The sequence below is a fragment of the Pollicipes pollicipes genome, unplaced genomic scaffold (genome assembly GCF_011947565.3).
Source record: "Pollicipes pollicipes isolate AB1234 unplaced genomic scaffold, Ppol_2.1 Scaffold_6578;HRSCAF=7798_pilon_pilon_pilon, whole genome shotgun sequence".
NCBI classification, from domain to species: Eukaryota; Metazoa; Arthropoda; class Thecostraca; order Pollicipedomorpha; family Pollicipedidae; genus Pollicipes; species Pollicipes pollicipes.
In genome coordinates this window covers 288566-307431 of record NW_023596901.1, presented here as the reverse complement: position 1 = coordinate 307431, position 18866 = coordinate 288566, and the positions used below count along the sequence as shown (strand labels likewise).

The window sequence follows — 18866 nt, the reverse complement described above, 5'->3', positions numbered from 1 at the left end:
GGCGTGACGCTCGCGGCAGAGCGCTTGGCGGATGTGGCCAGGGTAGCGAAGGACTTTTTCCCGTGTTCCTGAAGGCGGCACGAGCATTGTTTTAGGCGGTTTGCTTTGGTCATAGCCCTTTTGTCCTTCACTGTTTTGTGGCGACTGGGTGAAGTCAAGGGGTGTCTATTTTTGGCAATGGTGGGATGAAGGGGTTGGGTGAGCCAAAGGCTCGACAACCTGAAGTTTCCCACATGTCTTTCTCTTAACAGATCTGACCCACTTTACTTTGACGAACGGTAGCGTTGAAATGTGATATCATTCATGAATCATGCAAGTTTCGAATTTCATTTATCATTTATGAATGATCATGTACGAACTAGTCCTTTATTGAGCAACGTAGTCATTTTCAGCAAGTAATTAATGCCCGAAGAAGAGGGGCTTGGTGTTAGGTTCAGCCTTTCGATTTTCAATATTTATTTTTTAAAAATGAGATAATGACAAACCGGCTTAGAGGGGAGTACGGAAGGGGAAGTCAACATCGAGAAAATACGGACACGCAAATAATGCAGCCTGAATGCAAAGAATACCAACTCGGGATGCAGTCATGACATGCGCATCATCCGTGGGCAAGGGGCGTGCTACCTGGTTATGCATGCGTTCACTACCCAGCCACACTTCCAGAGCCTAATGTCTCGCCATCGGCATCTCCAGTTATCAACATGCGTCAGCAGCCTCCCTGTGGCGTAACTACGATTATCGCAAGGGCGCGTGGTCGTCGACGTGGTGTTTCGATCCCCAATCACCATCACCGTGCCGGTCATCATCACACCTGCTCCATACGGGATCACACACCGCTGTCAGAGCACGACCGTGTCGGTGCTTAAGCCTCAGCGCTTTAGCGGAGCAAACCACGGAGCGACCGTGTCTGACAATAAAAGTGGCCTTGCCTCGCACTCGTCCGTGTGCATGCACTCGTGCGCCCTGCTGTAACGTGCGCCGCCAGCGACCTTGACCCGCGCTGACCCCGCGTGCTCGGCTTTCAGGCGGGAGCCATGGCGACCGGCGTGGTCCGGGCGCTGCTGGTGGCCGTGCTGGCCCAGCTGGTCCGCTGCTCGGAGGACCTGCTGCTCTTGCCAGGTACGGGCTGCGCGATGACGAGGCAGGAAGGCACGAAACTCGCTGATCGGGAGGAGATCAGTGAGGAAGGGCACCACCTTCTGCACCAACTTACCGACCAATGCACCCCCTCCAAACACTTTCGAGCTGTTCAATGGCAATAGCTATTCAACTGTCGCCGAACACTTTCTCTTGTATTGAAGTGGAGAGTTGGCTCCGTTCGCCTCGTGGCCGTCAAGTGGAACGGAGACACCAAACGAGTCAGAAACGGATCTGGGTACCAATTAATCCTGAGAACGCCGTGTTTGATCCCGTGTTAGTTTGCTGATCAGTGGCCCTCTGAACTATATCGAGTTGTTTGCCTTGAAGAGGATAGTTGCCTTCCAGCGTATTGCCTCAGCCAGAGACCGTGCATGATGTTGAAAACACGGTGCAACACAAAGCAGTAGCCTAGCGGACCAAATAAACATATTACATCACCAACCACTTAAAGGCCGAGCGAAAGTCATCGCTTCGTCGCGGCCGGCGGCGGCCTCTGGGCGCAGGTGACCTGCCAGGGCCGGACTGTGACCAGGTGGGCCGGCGGCGGCCTCTGGGCGCAGGTGACCTGCCAGGGCCGGACTGTGGCCAGGTGGGCCGGCGGCGGCCGGCGGGGCTCGTGGGCCGGCGCGCCGCTGGCTCGACGGGCCTCCCTGCACGACGGCTGCTCGTTTCCGATTTTATTGCGTTCCGCACCGCTATTCATCACGGAGCGCTGGCTGGCCTAGCCGTGTTCAGAGCGGCGCGGCCTGCGCGGGCCGCTGAGATATGGCCCAGCCGGCGGTGCCGCCCGCCGCCCCCGCGTGGCGACGCAGAGCGGCCGCCGCCCGCCGCACAGTCGGGCAGGAGCGACAGGTGCAACACGCGTGCCGGGGTCCCTGCACAGCGGCACAGAGCAGCAGACGAGCCTGACGGTGTACAACCGCTGGGCGACCCATGGGGTAGATGCTGTACAATTACTAATTGGTGCCTTACTGGTGAAAGTGCAACGCATCTACAATGTAGCTTGAAAAAGAAACAATGCTCCATATAGGGTTCATATGCCGCGAGCGCGTCGCGCGCAAATTAGGCCCCTCACCCTGTTCATCGTTCGCACGCGACGCGCGCACGCGCAACGCTGACCGCTCCGCTCAATTGGTGTCTCGTTTACGAGGTCGCCCCGTCACGGATATCGCAAATTGCTGTACCGTTACACTCTCTAACATTGCAGTATGACCATTCCGTTTATAAGCTGGTGTTTAAGGTCATAAAGGATATCTCCATCTGTGGCTTGACATGCTACCCTGTGGAACGGAAGCAGTCTTGGGGACTAGGTAAACGGGAGTACGTGGCAACAAGTAAATGAGAGAGAAGCCCCGCAACCGTGTCCTGAGCATTCCAGCTGTAGCGAAGTAGAGCATAAGGAACTTGTGGCAATAACGACGCCATTCACCACACGCCCATGGGGTGGCCATGTTGTGTCTGCGCTTGTTGCGGCTGCTCCCGACCGTGCGCGCTGTGCACGGGTACGTCAGTGCAAACGTACATGTGACGCCGTTTTGCAACCTTCACCATTTGCGCGTATCGCGCAGCAGTACATGGAAAGGACATGGAATTAGGTATTATGACGTCCGACGCACACAAACTTCAGATGAGAGATGCGATCATTTTGTGAGTGGAGCAGCGTTCAACGCATTTTTGTAGACCTTCATCAGGACGTCGATTAGTATTATATATGACAATGCAAAGTACGATATTGCGGCGGTGGGTTGACAGTTGGCCGGAGTTGTTGACAGTTGACCCCCCTCCCCCCCCTCTCCCGGAGGAATAACACGCCAGCTCACACTCAGTCGTCAGTCCTGTCTAGTCGTCAGTCCTGTCTATGAATTAACATTCAGCGGTCCCTAGTCGCCCCTCAGCACTGGCGCCTTCAGCTAAACAGAATGCGGCGTCCTTCGCATGTGAATGATGCGACACTCCGTGATGAATGGCTATGCCAGGGTGACGCTGGCGCCGCCGCATCACCACCGACCCCCAGCATGTATTGGGTAAGCACACGTCCCGTTGGGGAGCTGGGGGCGTACCAACCTGCTTGGGCTCGGGCTGCTCGGGCCATTGGCTCCCGTCCTCTCCACCCCGCCACCTCCGGCCCGCCCGCAGACAAAAGTGAGGGCGATCGCTATCCACCGCGCCGCCGCCGCCGGTGGACGGTCGGCGAGAAATGCGCCTGTCCGCTGCGGCGACGGCTGCCGGAGAGGCTGCCGCGGATGGCTCCGAGGACCGGGGCGTATCGCGAGGCATGATCGCCGCCCGATCCTCGGCCGCGGCTCTCGGGAGCGCCGCTGTGCGTGTGAGGGCGTGGGAAGCGCGCCTGGAATGAGCCGGGAGGAGGGCGGCCGCGCGCCGTCTCGCGTAATGGTGTCGCTCGTTCCGGTGGGGTTTTCCGACCATCGCCCGCTCCAGGAGACGTTGGCCAGAGAGGGACGGAGACGGAGACGGAGACGGAGACGGAGACGGAGACGGAGACGGAGACGGAGACGGAGACAGAGGCAGAGACAGAGACAGAGACAGAGACGGGGACGGGGACATAGACAGAGACACAGAGACAGAGAGGCATGGCGGAGGCTAGGACAGAAACAGAGACAGACACAGACACAGACACAGGCACAGACACAGACACAGACACAGACACAGACACAGACAGACACAGAGACATAGACAGAGACAGAGAGACATGACGGAGGCTGGGACAGAGACAGAGACAGAGGCAGAGACACAGAGACAGAGAGGCATGACAGAGACAGAGACAGAAACAGAGACAGAGACAGAGACACAGAGGCGGAGAGGCATGACGGAGGCTGGGACAGAGACAGAGACAGAGGCAGAGACACAGGGACAGAGAGGCATGACAGAGACAGAGACAGAAACAGAGACAGAGACACAGAGGCGGAGAGGCATGACGGAGGCTAGGACAGGGACAGAGACAGACACAGACACAGAGACATAGCCAGAGACAGAGAGACATGACGCAGGGTCGGCCAGCCAGTCCCGCCGCCCTGTGGTGGCCGCCATGACGTCTCTGTTCCTCAGCCGCCTTTTTGCGCCGCTCAGCAATAACCGGAAGCGGAGAGTCGGCGCTCGCGCTGTCCATAAATTCACGTCACGTGCGAGCGCGAATGTTTGGAGAAATGATTACGCACCATGCGACGCCGTTGTGGGGAAATGGTGGCGCCGACAGGCTCTGAACAAACAGGGCCCGGGTTTCGTTGAAAAACGCGCCGCCGCGCGCGTGCTGCCGTACGTCCATGTCATGTCGACTGGAGGTCGGTCGTCTTCGGAAGCGGCAGGCTGCGTACCGACTGGGTCCCAGTACCGGCTCCGCCATCCGGGCATGCAGTGGTAATGCGTACGTATGCTTTCTTGGGCAACCTTGCGACTTACCGTGGTCTGTTTGACAACTGGCGGGGTGTTAAACGCTTAGCATGTATGCTTGAGTTGTGCTGCGGGTTTGTTGCCTTTTATGTTCCCGAAGTCTTCGGCACATATCATTGCTGCGTGCTGATTGATTCAGGCCATTTCAAAACAGCGCAGCGCAAAAAGAATCTTGTGAAAATGCGTGCCGCGATTCGATTGTCGTTGCATTGTTGTTTTGTATATACCGCAAAGTACTAGTGAAAAAGCTCCTGTTTGAACCTGCTAAACCTGTTTTAGCTACCACATTACCGAAATATGTGTCGTGTGTACACTAGTTTTGTTTCGAGATGCCGCAGATAATTCAAGGTATTGTTTTGATACAAGATAGGCATGCTTTGTGAGGTTTCTTTCTGGCCTTCTTGCAAGCAGTAGTTTGGAGTGTGACTAATTACATACAAAAGTGTGGTGAAAAATGTTTTTGAAGTATTTCCTATGCAGTCGGGCGAGGGGATGCGTGGATTACGTACAGAACATCAGGTTGTCGATATACTTGGCCAACGCTCATATTCTCTGAGCGATTAAACTCTCAATTCCGGTGAAGCTGAGGCCTTTGAAAGTTTTTCGAACGGAGAATCGAACGTGGCACCCTCGGTTCAGGAACGACCCTCGAATCTCTCGTTCCGTCGCTCTTCGCGGCCCGCTGTGCGTCGGCCCGCGGGCCGTCACGCCGCTGCTGCATCGAAGCGCCGCCCGGCACGTTTCCTCGTAGCCATCGAAAGCCGCCGTGGTGCGCCGTAACAGGCCTCAAATCGGTGCTGAACGGCGGCGCCGCCGCGAACAAAGCACGCCGACAGCTCCATGTCGCTCATCGATCACCGCGCCGTGGCATGGCGTTGGAGCCGTCGGCGGCGCGTCGGCCGACGGCGAGCCTCGCGCGACCGTCAGCCGTCGGCGGCGACGGCCCCGTCACGGCGCACTTACCTGGCGCCGTTCGGGACACTTAGGAGGGCCCTGAGCGGGTCCGGACCGGTGCCGGCGGCCGTTTCGGCGCCGACGTCCGGCCGCGCTCGGCGCCGGCCCCTGTGACTGACGGCGGCTGGCCGTGACTGAGGCTGGGGTGGGCACGACCGGCTGTCTATCGCACGCGTGGCCCGGACGCTGCTCCCGACGGCCGGAGCGTCTGGTTTGAGGGTGGGTGCGGGTCTGCTGACCTCACGCGCCGACACAGCCATGCTGCACCCTCGAGTGGGCGTTCTTGGTCAGTGTTTTCCTACTTTTTTAAGATTTATCCCCTAAGGATGGAATGAATGGTGATTTCACTCGAACCGAACAACCAAATTCAATTAACCGGGCATGTGTGTGTGTGCTCACTCTTGTTGTAAACAATAACAGGCAGGCGGTTGGTAGGTCCAGAAAAATGTTCTGCACAGGGAATGTATTTGGCCACGCGAATCAGCCACACAATTCAACATTCGGTATCTTTCTCGTGCCTGAACACTCCATGTGAGCGAACGAAATGAATTATGCAAATTCAACGTTTGTTGTGGAATCACTGTTTTTGGCTACCACAGGAGACATTTTCGACTCTGCAAGTGGTGCAGGGCATGATGTGAAGCAACCTTACCTTGCAGTCAGTACCTGCCTGTTGGCGCCGTCTGGACGAGTATATTTTTTACGCTGACTTATTTGCCGACATCGCAATCCCCCTGAAACCCTTGTATTCTTTCTTGAAGGGTTAATCCCCTCCCCGTTGGAAGCCTCTGGCAGAGGACATTGAGACGAACGTAGAGCACAGCTACTGTCATATATACGACTGGGGCGTATGCTACAAATTAAGTCAACGTGGTAAATTGCCGGCCGGTTTTGTGTTGTTTATATATGTGCTCCCTCTTTTTGCTCTGTTATCTCAGTTGCTCGGTGAAATCTCTCGCTCAGATATCTCCCTTCATCTTGTTGTTTACTGTTGTGGCCGCTAGCGCTCTTCTCCCGGGCTAATCACTTCTCGTTGATCTATGAAATATACACACTGCGTCATTCTTCTGCAGCCGCTTGGTATGCATCTCTAGCCGCTCAATGGCTTGCATAAATAGCGCTGCGCCGTAGGCGAATCACGCCGATGACAGCGTGTTAATAACGCCTGCTGTCGGAGCTGGCCAATTGAATGCTAGCGGAGCGCCTGCCCGACTGACGTCATCATCACCCTCGAGCGCCTGTTGCCGGGTTCGAGCTCGGCCCACGCCGAACCCTCGCCGAAAACGGGGTCTCGTTATAGAGGCTTGTGATTTCTGGTCGTTTTGGTGGAGATCTCTGCCTTTAGACTGTTGAGTCTTCGTGTTGCCTCGGCGGCCTTTTCAGGAAATCGGGGGTCTGGTCTGGTCGTGACCGACAAACTCTCGCACATCTTGGCAGCTGTTGTGGTCATAGCTGGTTGTTGAGGCTATTCGCAAGGAGAAAGTATCAGCCCCTTTGCTGCTTAGTGAATTCAGTATCCTACCAGCTGTTGGTGTAGGATTCCACCGTTTTCAAGGTACGGTTTCATGCAGACTTGTCTACAACCCGAAAAATTTGAACGTACCTACGGTCTCGAAGGTGCTCGTATGAAATAACATACATTCTAGATGCGAGATGGAGATATATTTACATATTAAGATGCATGCTACGAGTTAGAATTAGCCCACAAATCGAACAATCTTGCCTGCGATCTAGTCAGCCGCATTCAAAATAGACTGCCATTGAGGGAAGAGGAGCGCACATTTGTACAAGTCATTCCATACTTGGTCCCTCGAATTTAATGGCACCAGGAACTCGTGGCCATCGCCGGCCTGGCCCCTGACCAATGAGCGGAACGGCAGATCAAGGTGAGACGAGACTCGTAATGCAGACGCACCGGCCTCTTCGTCGGCGGCGTCCTGTTAAGCTCAAGCTTGTGGACGCCGCCGGTCGAGCTCATGAACGCCCCCGCTCGAGCTCATGAACGCCCCCGCTCGAACTTGTGAACGCCCCCGCTCGAGCTTGTGAACGCCCCCGCTCGAGCTTGTGAACGCCCCCGCTCGAGCTTGTGAACGCCTTTCCCCTCCTGTTAACTGATTGAACTCCGCTGCTGTGTAGTCAACGGAAGCTTAGATCCGTTGGGAGTGCGCCGGAGAGTAATTGCAGGCCGGCCACTCACGGCGACCGACGGTTCCGCAGTCCAATGGTCACTCCTCACAGAGCTCCTCCTGCATCCCCTCCTGCGCAACCGCGTCCGCCTTGACAAGGACGGCGGCGAGCCTCCATCAGCGGGCGGCTTTACCTTTCAGCGGGGGAATCCCCGCGGAATGGATGATGGCGTGCACGGGTCACCGAACTGAGGATCAATGGTGGCGGCCGGGAGACGGCGGGCGCCGGCGGCGGCTCACGAAGCCACGCCTGCGACCTCCGGCCAGGCGTGACCGGACGAGAACGCCCGCCGCAGCCGAGACGTTCGGCGGTCCCAGACGAGAGGTCCGACTGTCCCAGGCAAGCGGTCTGAAGCCCAGGCGAGAGGCTCGACCGTCTCAAGCGAGAGGTTGGGCCGCCCCAAGTGAGAGGTTCGGCCGGCCTACGCTACAGGTTCGGCCGTCCCAGGCGACATGTTGGGCCGTCCGAGGCGAGAGGTTCGGCCGTCCCAGGCGAGAGGTTCGGCCGTTGCAGGCGAGAGGCTCGGTCATCCTAGGCGGCAGGCTTGGCCGTCCCAGGACAGAGGTTCGGCCGTCCCAAGAGAGAGGCTCGGCCGTCCCAGGCGAGAGGTTCGACCACCGTCCCAGGCGAGAGGCTCGGTCGTCCCAGGAGAGAGGTTGGGCCGTCCCAGGCGAGAGGTTCGACCGTCCTAGGCGGCAGGCTGGGCCGTCCCAGGCGAGAGGTTCGACCGTCCTAGGCGGCAGGCTGGGCCGTCCCGGGCGAGAGGTTCGGCCGTCCCAAGCGAGAGGCTCGGCCGTCCCAGGCGAGAGCTTCGACCACCGTCCCAGGCGAGAGGCTCGGCCGGCCCAGGCGAGTCGCCTGGGCGAGAAATCCACCGCCGTCTGGGCGGACATTCCCGCGCCCTTTTCGCACCAAGTTGGCTCGGCAATAAAAAAGTTTGCCTCCCAGTAACGGCGACCCGGCCCCTCCTGCAGTGGGCGGATGCTAACCCGCATAACACGAGCGCAACCAATCAATGCCGTAGGAGGGGGGGGGGGGGGGGGGGGGCGGGCCAGCTGATTGTAGGCTGGAGCGTGCACCTAGTGCTGTTGTCGGTGACCACCAGAGCCCATTGCTTTCCAGGCACGTGGATCATGGCGATGACGCCTGGTTCCCAGTGTTCCTGAAAACGCACTGCGCACTGCCAAATTCGAAGGGGATCTGGATCGGAACCTGTCCTAAATCGGGCAGCAATCCGTATGCTGCGACGCAGCTTGTAAAACCTGACCATAGTAAGTTAATGAAATGTGAATGTGATGAATCACTCAGGTAGAGAACAGGAACAGGAACAGCCTTTGATGGATTGCCATCAGGACAGAAATGTTATACAACTACCTCGCTAAAAACCGTCTTGAGTAACAACGAGGCGTGCGTTTTGGGACTCAGTCAGCTCAACCAAGCTTGACCTTGGCTGTCAAGCTTGACTTCGAGTATGACAGATCTGTCTGTCGGAATGGATGTTGGAAATCACGTGCCATGATTCGATAACGCAGTGTTTATCCTGGAAGATTATTCGACACGCTGATGATAATGATCAGAGCTCTTCACCTCGTGACGACCCCCGTAAAAGGAGAATGGGCTCTGCGTTCCGGGACAACTACAAGCAAAATTGGATTCCAGTCTGATCTAGATCAGAACCGGTATGATCGATCCGGGATTTGAGATCCAGGACTCCAAATTGAGGTACTGGAATCCATTCCGTAATTCACGCTGGGGTCTGCCGTTGATCCGAGCTGATGCACGGCAGCCGTTTTTGGGAATGGTTATGTCGCATGGCATCAGAGCCTGCAACACATGCATGGTCATGACGTAATGGCCGCCTGTGCACAGCTGAGATGTCCAGACAGGAAAACACGAGCATGTGGTTCATGTGATCACCTCAAGTGGACCTATGACCCAACTACATCGCGTAGGTCTGTTGCGACTGTTGAGGGCGCAGCGAGCTGCGCGGTGTGCAGCACGCTCTCATGTGCACTCACTGCCCACTCCGCTCTCATGTGCACTCACTGCCCACTCCACTCTCATGTGCACTCATTGCCCATCTGCCCTCCAGTGCAGCTCACTGCCCACTCCGATCTCATGTGCACTCACTGCCCACTCCGCCGTCATGTGCACTCACTGCCCACTCCTGCCCCTCATCGTGCACTCACTGCCCACTCCGATCTCATGTGCACTCACTGCCCACTCCGCTCTCATGTGCACTCACTGCCCACTCTGCTCTGATGTGCACTCACTGCCCATTCGGCTCTCATGTGCACTCCCGCTGTCCTGTTCTGCAGCGGGCTTGTGGTGTCTTAGGCCCTTAGATGCATCTCAAGTACCACGGTTCACGAATTGGTAATGTTTTTGCGAGTGTTTTATGACATAGGTGAGCCCGTTGTGTGGCATGCATGATGTTTTAGTAACATTGGCGATTCAGATAGTCAGAATTCATAAACCCTTTATTTTACAAAGGTGGCCAGTTCCATGGAGGCGTTAGCCAAGCCTTTAGTGGAAGGAATTTGGCGAGGTCCGCGTAGATGTTAACTAACCCGCAGAGTTAAGTGCCGTGGCGTTTGTTGAACAGGGTGTATCTGACTATACCTTAGATGTCTGCGAGCAAAATATATTCAGAGACACAACCAGAGCTAACCCCATATCTCTGTACAGACTGTTTTATTTGCAGCTGGACGATAATTATGCTAATGCTAATCCAGCGACCTGACCCTCATGCCATTTGTGTCGTTGAATCGTCAACAAAGAAGATGTAAACCGTTGTCCGTTTGTCGTCGCTTATCATATGCCGTGCTGCTTAGCTTCCACTTTATAAAGGCAGGGGGCCATTTCAATAAAATGGTCAGACTGCACAGGTCACCTCCATCCGCCGTCCTGGCTTACGTTCGAGTTATCCCGACGTTTACAGCGTGGTCCTCCACTAAAGCACCGCGTGGTGCCGTCCTCCGCTGTTCGCGCCGCACGAGACGCATTAACTCAGCACCGCTGCGTGTGGCTGAGTGTTGCGCGACAGCGTGCGCTGCTACGAGTCCCACTAACCGGCGCCAGCTATGCACCGGCCATGGGCGCGCCGCCGCCTCCAGCCCGCGCTCCCTGAGATGTGTGCGGGTCTCTCGCGTCCGTTGTGTCTTCGCCGGCAGCCGGACAAAAAAATGAAACGCCAAGAAGCCGAAGGACAAAAAGTCCAATGACCTAAAGTCTGGTGACAAAAATCCATACAAGGGTAAAGAGAAATGGAAAAAAGGCAAAGAGCCAAAACGCCAAAAAGTAAAAAGGACAAATAGCAGAGCCTTAAGAATAAACGTCAAACACAAAATGACAAGCAGGCAAAAAGTCAAAAGGCATAAGAGTCAACTAAATTTAAGTCAAACGTCAACAAGTCAAAAGAATGACAAGCCAAATGGTAGGAAGCCCAATGCCTGAAAGTCCAAAATAAAGGTCAAATATAGAGAAAAGATAGTAGAGAATGCTGCTAAAGTCGTGCGGGTTCCCTTGTCTTCTTTCCGCCAAAGCTCAAGAGACCCATCAGGTAGCCTCGCCCAGGAGGATTCTCTGCGAGGAGACTCCATTTATTCCAGAGTCCGAAACCGCCAAAAAGGTTCTTCCATACCTCAAGATCCATGGTACCGGTCGTTGGAGAAATGCTGGTTTATGGACATGGCTTGCTGTAGTGGAATGGATCCAAAGCCGATAAGCTAAAAAAACATGACATCGCGAAAGACCATCGTGAGTTACGCTTACTCAAGGGTGTGGTTTCTTATCTAGTTGGAGAGGGGCTTCAGCCCGCCCCCCCCCCCTCCCCTCTCTACATGTGCTTCATTCCGCTGAACTTTAGGAAAAGTAAGTCAAATCCGAAAGAAACATATTTGTTGGTACATTTTGGCAAGATTGGGTCATTTTTCACTGTTCAGTCTCCCCCCCCCCAACCATTTCGAGAAACTACGCCCCTGCAGTTGATCACGCGAGAGGGCCCTTTTTCGACTCAAAGCGTGAACCTGGCCTACGCTTCTTTTGCGGATTTACACAGCCGATAACTGGCTTATCCCAACTGGCTGAACGAGGTGGGCCCTTCATATCCCCCAGCTTAGCCCCCCCCCCCCCCCGAAAACGCCTGGCCAGAAGCCTTCGGTGTGATTTGAGGCCATGTTAAATTTAGAAAAGTGATTTTTATAGCTTTTTCTGCCATTGTCTATTTTACGTTATTCCCTTTTGACATTTCGTTGTCTGACTTTTAGCTTTAAACTGTTGTCGCTTTTGACTTGCATCCATTTGACTTTTTGCCCGTTTTGCATTTCGTTTTTTGACTTTGATCCTGTCGTTTTTTTTACCGCCTTTGACTTTTTTGGCCGTTTGGCATTTTGCATTTGACCTTTATCCGTTTGACTTTTTGTCATTTAGCTTTTTGTTCTTTTCACTTTTTTTGCTTTTCCCCTTTTGCATTTGACTTTGATCCTGTTCCACGTTTTGCCATTTGAATTTTGCCATTTGCCTTTTTGTCCTTTGACTTTTTGTTTTTGGCTTTTCATCCTGTAACCCCTCCCAGCCTCCAGTCGGGCCGCCGCGCCGGGGGCCGGTGGAACTGTGCCGCGCTGGTGCGTGGCTGTTGCCCCGCAGTTGGGGAGGCGAGGCTGCAGCGCCCGGAACTGCCGTCGCGCGCGGCGGGACGCACGCTGAAGGCTGACACGCTCATTGGTGGGGATTTAGCGGGCGGTTTGCAGGGTTTGCTTGGGACAAACCCCTGTGGCGCACAACTGTGACGGGACGGCCACACTCCACCTTATCCTGAAGAATGTGAGGTGATGTTTTTCTCCTTGTAATTATCGCTCGGGTATGGTAATCAAGCTCGTCGAAATCTGGAGACTAAATCTAGATTATGTTGGCGTAAACTATGCAACTCTGATGAACGTCTTGTTTGGATTGCAGGCCGGGTAGGAAGGATGCCTTACTGTGAGGACTTGCTGCTCTGAATGCAAGTCTCAGGTTCAATTGGCTATCGCTTTGCATATACATCGTCCATATATTTAACGTCTCGCGTTGTATTCACTTACATACTACCGAAGAACTGCAACCTGCAGAATTATTACCGACGTACTATCGGTCCTAAGTTCTGTCAGGCACGCCATGCCATCCTTCAAGACGGGTTTTTACCTCCCTCCGGTCTCAAGCTGCGCCTCAAAGCTCAAGCATTCGTGTAACAGGACCAATCGCAGAATGCGGAATGCTGCTTCACTTAATTTCAAAGCCAGCCGGTGATTTCGAACGGTCGCATCAGCAACGATGAATGTGACAATGGATGTTTCGAGGCACCTTTCCGCTCGCCTTTACGATCGGACAGAGCGCCATTGCGATGCGTCCGCGCGTGACCTCTGGGAGCCATGGGATGCGAGGCTGGACGGCCGTCACCACCGGCGCGCCGTGATGACTTCCTCGACCTCGCCGGGCGGCTCGGCGGGCGGCCCTGACGGGCAGCACCGCCGGGACGGCCGCCGGCGCGGCCGTGTCCCGCCGCCAGCCGCTGTTGTGCGCCGGCCTGCCTAATTGTCCGACCCTCAGCTGCGCCCGGCCCGCACCGGCTCCGGAGGCCGTGGCCGCGAGGCGCCGGCACTGGTGCACCTCGGACGCCGGGCGCCGACACGGCCTCTCCCTGCTGTGCCGCCGGTGGTTGGTGCGGTACCCCGCCCTCTCTCTCCCGCTCTGTTGTATCTCTGTACCTCTCCTGCTGCCCCACCCGTGGCTGGTGCGGTGGCCCGCCCCCTCTCTCCCGCTCTTTTGTACCTCTGCACCTCATCTGCCGCACGGCCGGTGGCTGGTGCGGTACCCCGCCCTCTCTCTCCCGCTCTATTGTACCTCTGGTTACTGTGTGTGACTATGCGTGAACAAGGTATTGGTGAGATGTTTGACCTTGCCTCATGCTTGTAGCGAACGCTAATGAAAGCGTCAATACACACCCAAAACAACCCCAGCTTCACGCGAGCTGCGGCTCGGATCCAATGGTCCTGCCTGTGGTACCACGGCTCACCTCCCATCCGAACTGTCAAGGCAGTGTGGCGCAGCCAGGCTGCGACAATTCCGGCCGGTGGCCGAGGGTGGTCCGGCGTAACGAGCCTCGCCCTCCCGCCACCGTGCGACTGCCCGGCGCGCCGATCCGCCAGGCCGCACGGCCGGAATGTTCCGCCCGGGAGGAGTGCGGAGGGCGAGCTGCCGGCCGAGGCGCTGCTGTCGGCGGGGTGGTGCGCGTGGACGCTCCGCCACGGGCGCGGTGCCGTTCCTGCTGGCAGCCTGGCGGGCCCCCTGCCAGCCTGGGCTAACTGGAAGGACGAGGCAGAACCTGCGGTGTGCGGCTCGCTGGCTTCTTTTCCGCCAGCCCGCCTGCCTTCGCAGCCAGCGGTGCGGCGTCTCGCGGAGACGACGGCGGCCTACCGTCCTCTGACAGTCGTGGAGTCCATCCACCACTGACTGCTCAGTTCGGGGCTCAGAGCTGAGCTCAGAGCTCGGAGCTGAAGATCACCCGCACGGCCCGCCGCGCAGACCGACGGCTGTCCGCTGCCGACGCTAGAGCCGCCTAGCGGCGGGTCCGTAAATCGACGGCGACTGGCCGGCTGGGCTGGCCGGCCAGCAGTCGCGTGCCGGTGTCAGCGCAGAAGGCACGCCCCCGCTGGTGTGTGTCGTGCGGTGGCCGGTGACCTGGTGGTGCGCGTCCGGGCAGTGTGGTCAGTGCGGGTCCAGAGACACAGGCTCCCCGTGGTCGAGCGGCCGGGGTAGGAGGAGGGGGGAATGCTAAGCCCTGCTTCCAGTCACCTGGCGGATAACCGGGAATTGCGATTTTAACGATCCGGAAAAGACGTGATGTGTGGGCGCTACTACTATGTGGCTAACCTTGTATGCCCTAGGGAGGCAACGGATGTTAGTCGAGTAACGGCCGCTTTCAATCAGATCCGGATGATGAGCATCAGTACCCGGGTGCAGCTTCCGCAGTGCGCGGCGTGCCTGCTGTACATCTGGAACTCCTGGCCTCACGAGCGTGGCTCAGCCTCACAATGCGTCAGCGTTGTCCTCGCGGTCGGCTGTGTAACGTCACGCTGTTGTGACGCTCGGCGCTGCGGCGTTACGTTCTGCAATCTGGCGCCGTTACGGCGGCCAATGCGGCGCCATCGTGGGGGACGTCATCACAGCGTTATCACAGCGGGCAGTGAGTCGTCATCAGGGCGCCGGTCGGGGATGACGCGAGCGGCCAGTCGTCATGTTCGGCCAGGGGAACCGTGCCGTGGTTCCGGCCACCTGGCTCCCACGAGCCGTTCCGCCGCCCCGTCTGACAGAGATGGATGGCGGTTAGTGGGTGGGGACCTGAATAGAGCTGTTGTTTCGCCTAGCTGTTGGGGATTACGAAGCGAATTCAGCCAGGTGTTTCTCGAGTAAAAAAAATCGCGTTGGCAGGGCCTGGAGGATTTTTACTGTCTTCCTGCCGGTGGAACGGTTTTATATTTTAATGTGCTTCACTTGAATGCCCGCGCAGCACCACAGCTGTCGGGGGCAGATGTGTCGCGCTATATAGAGCACTAGCGGTCACGCGCCCTGAGGCAAACGGCTCGTCCATTGTGCGTAGGTGGTCCGGGCGGGGTAGTTTGGCCACCATCCGACAGCTGACGTGCGAAATATACACTGTGTGTGGCATTGCCGCGGGCAGGAGACCGTTTTGTTTGGTCCACTGGGGGGGATCAGCCCCCTCCCCCTCCCGTTCCAGCAGCTGGACCCCGCACACTGTTTCCGCTCGACCTTGGCCTCGGTTGGAGGGGGAGGGTGAGACCAAAAGGGGTGTATGTGGCGAAACGGACCTTAATAGAGCCCATCATTTAGGTAATATCGCCGGGCGCGGCCTTCGACGAGTCCTGCACATCTGGCTGTGGGAGGGCTCTCCGACTGGACGAGACCAGAGCAGTTATCGCGGCCGCCACTCAGATGGACCCGTCAGATCCCTGTCCACAGGCGCATCCGTCGTTTGACGAGACGTCAGTGACGCGTCTCTCGCGCCGGTGGCCGCCGGAGACGCTCGGCGCCGGTCTTACGCTCGGCGGCGGCGGAGAGGCGCGTCGATCGAGGCCTCCGCCGCCGCGGGCCCCGGCCTAATTGGCGGGGCCGCCGGCGGCACAGCGTGACCGTGACCCCGCACTTCCGCTCACATCGGGACGCGGGACGGCTCACTCGCTCGCGCCGGGACGCGGGACGGCTCACTCGCTCACACCGGACGCGGGACGGCTCACTCGCTCACACCGGGACGCGGGACGGCACACTCGCTCACATTGGGACGCGGGGGCGGCTCACTCGCTCGCGCCGGGACGCGGGACGGCTCACTCGCTCACACCGGGACGCGGGACGGCTCACTCGCTCACACCGGGACGCGGGACGGCTCACTCGCTCTCACCGGGACGCGTCAGGTGTCGACGCCGACCGTCGAGGAACCGCAGGCGCGAGGAGGGGTGGGGAGGTGACGTCGGGCGCGTGCTCCGCTCGGGAAGTGGCGGTGCGCCAGAGCACGAGGATCATAAGGTGCGGAGGCTTGCGTGGACAGCGATCTCAGGCGGCGTGGGGGACTCGCGCGAGCTCGCTGGCTGACTGCACCAGGGGCGAGCTGGGAGGGTGGAATGAGCTGGGAAGGGGCGCCGCCTGGTGACCGGGAGCTGGCGTGGAGGTCCCGGCCGTGGCCATGTCGGGACACCTGAGGCAGCCATCGGGGCGCCTCTGGGACCACCTGGGGAGCCTGTGTCCGGCCGCGCGCCGTGGAGAGCTCCACCTCACCCTGGACACCTAACAGCGCGCCGCGAACCCACCGACCGCCGACAAGACTGCAGAGGACCAGCAAGCGCCGGGAGTCTTCGACGGGGATCCGCCTCTGGACCGGCTGGTGCCTGCCGTGGCTGAGGACATAACATTGTGCTCGTGGACGGCACCGGCGGGCCGCGCAGTATAGCGGCCAGCGCCGGCTGCGCCATGGCGCGGAGCGGCGCGGAGCTGGTGCTGGGCCGGGCGGTGCTGGCGCTGGCGCTGGCGGCGGTGCTGCTGCGGGCGGGCGCCGCCGCGGACCGCCGCAGCCAGTTCGGAGGCTACTTCGAGCACCCGTTCTTCATGCACAGGGTCCGACACCATCGAGGTACGAGTCGCTGGGCTGGTCGGGCTGCGCTGTTGGTGAGCGCGACACCAATATGGGAGATGTGGAGATGTGCTGCACGGTCTGAGCCATGTGTCGGTGTTCTGCCCGGTGCTAGCAATCCGGATAGACTGGTGCCTTGCGGTGTCCATCATGCGGGGAGATTCCAACTGTCAACGTCCGTCATAGGAGGCAATTTCCAACGTCCTTTGCTAAAAAGCGTGGGCGCTCTTGTGACGGACAGCTTTACGAGTGCACACAGATCTCGTGGTAACGAGCCATGCTTAATGAAATCACAAACGTGATTACAAACACGTACCGTGGGCGCTGGACGAAGCGACACGTATCTCACACGTCTCACACACGACACGTATCTCACACGTCCTTCTAGTCCGGGTGACTTTTATTCTTAGCTGTTGATAGGTAGCCAGGCTGATGTGAAGGACGGAGCGGGGTGTATCACAGTCCAGGTTCGACTCACCCCCCGCCACCACACACTCGAGCGCCAGACGAGGGCCGGTGACGTGGGCGAGAGAGCCCGAGACGGCCCGCCGCTCCGGCCGCCACCACACACCTGAGCACCAGACGAGGGCCGGTGACGTGGGCGAGAGAGCGCGAGACGGCCCGCCGCCCCGGCCGCCACCACACACCTGAGCACCAGACGAGGGCCGGTGACGTGGGCGAGAGCGCCCGAGACGGCTTGCCGCCCCTGCCGCCACCACACACCTGAGACCAGACGAGGCCCGGCGACGTGGGCCAGAGCGCCCGAGACGGCCTGCCGCCCCGGCCGCGCGCCCAGACCCCACCCGGACGGGGGAGCGAGCTGGGCGGGGCGTGGCCCGGCGGCGTGTCACCGCGCCGGCCGGCGGTGATCGCTCTGCAGGTTGGCCCACCCCTGGCCACGAGCCGAGGCCGCGCCGGCCCTCCGCTGATTAGTTCCATTGATTCCATGTTTTCCGCTCCCGGAGAGCTAATCACAGCGGCTGATTATGCAGTCGTGGTGGCGGCGGCGGCGGCCATGGTGGTGGTAGTGGTATATACTGCCGTTCGTCACTGGGGAGGAGGGACAACTCCCCACCGGCCAGGGGCACTGGCGGCCATGTAGGTCTGCAGCACGCTATCATTGTGGATGACATACACCCGGTGGGACGTCATCGACGTGTATTCCTTCCCAAAGTTCGTTGAGGCCGTTCATATCCGTTTTCTCTTTGTCACATAGTGCTTTGGATTTTTTTATTCAACTTCTAGATTGTGTCATCACAGGAGGGGAGGCACGGGCTGCCACCCATATACCAGGATTCCACGTCGCCATACACCAGACGAGACCATCTCTCTCATCAGCGGCATTGACAGGCATCAACTCGGCCCTGTCCAGGTGCACTCGGGGCTCACAATCACCCATACCAAACACACCCCATCGCCGATTCAAAGAACTTCATGGCAGTCTTAGCCGCGGCTTTTGTGTTGCTGGATGATGAATACAAAATGCTGATGATGTCTTTGTTGACCGAGGCGCGGGTCAGAGGCTAAGCGCTCAGTATGCATGGCGGATGTCGGTGGGGTGTCGCGTCATGCTGTCAGCCGCATTCAGCCGTGCCCTGAGGCTCCACTGGGCGTGGCGCAGTGTCAAGGCCCCGACCCCCTCCCGGCTGCCTTTTGGCGCAGCCAGCTCGCCGCCGTGGGGATGATTGCCCGGCGTGGCGGCAGCACTGCCTCGTAATTCAGGACTCCTGTGTTCGGGCCCGTGACGCACCCAGCTCACTGAGCACAGATGGCCGGACGCGTGTCTGCCCGCCTGCGCCGCCGACCGCTGAGCTCCGCTGCTCGGCCGGGAGTGTTGTCTGATTCAGTGTCGGCGGCCGTGCGCTGACGCCGTGCCAGGACGCGGGCAGCCGCTCGGTGGCCAGAACGACAGTGAGACGGATGACCGGGCCGATGCCGGGGCGGCCTCGGCTGGCGCCACGTCCGCAGGCCCGGGAGAAGCCTGCACGTACCGGCCCGG

The 18866-nt window shown here is 58.5% G+C and overlaps 1 protein-coding gene across 1 annotated transcript in view; it reads left to right on the top strand.

Annotated features, from left to right (window-relative positions):
* Window positions 1-1025: 1025 nt before the first annotated feature.
* LOC119106996 (semaphorin-2A) overlaps window positions 1026-18866 on the top strand; it is a gene marked incomplete at its 5' end in the record, with an annotated part of 123151 nt that continues 105310 nt past the window's right edge. The window contains 1 exon segment of the mRNA XM_037230341.1: window positions 1026-1119. Within this exon segment, the coding sequence (XP_037086236.1) occupies window positions 1035-1119 (85 nt within the window).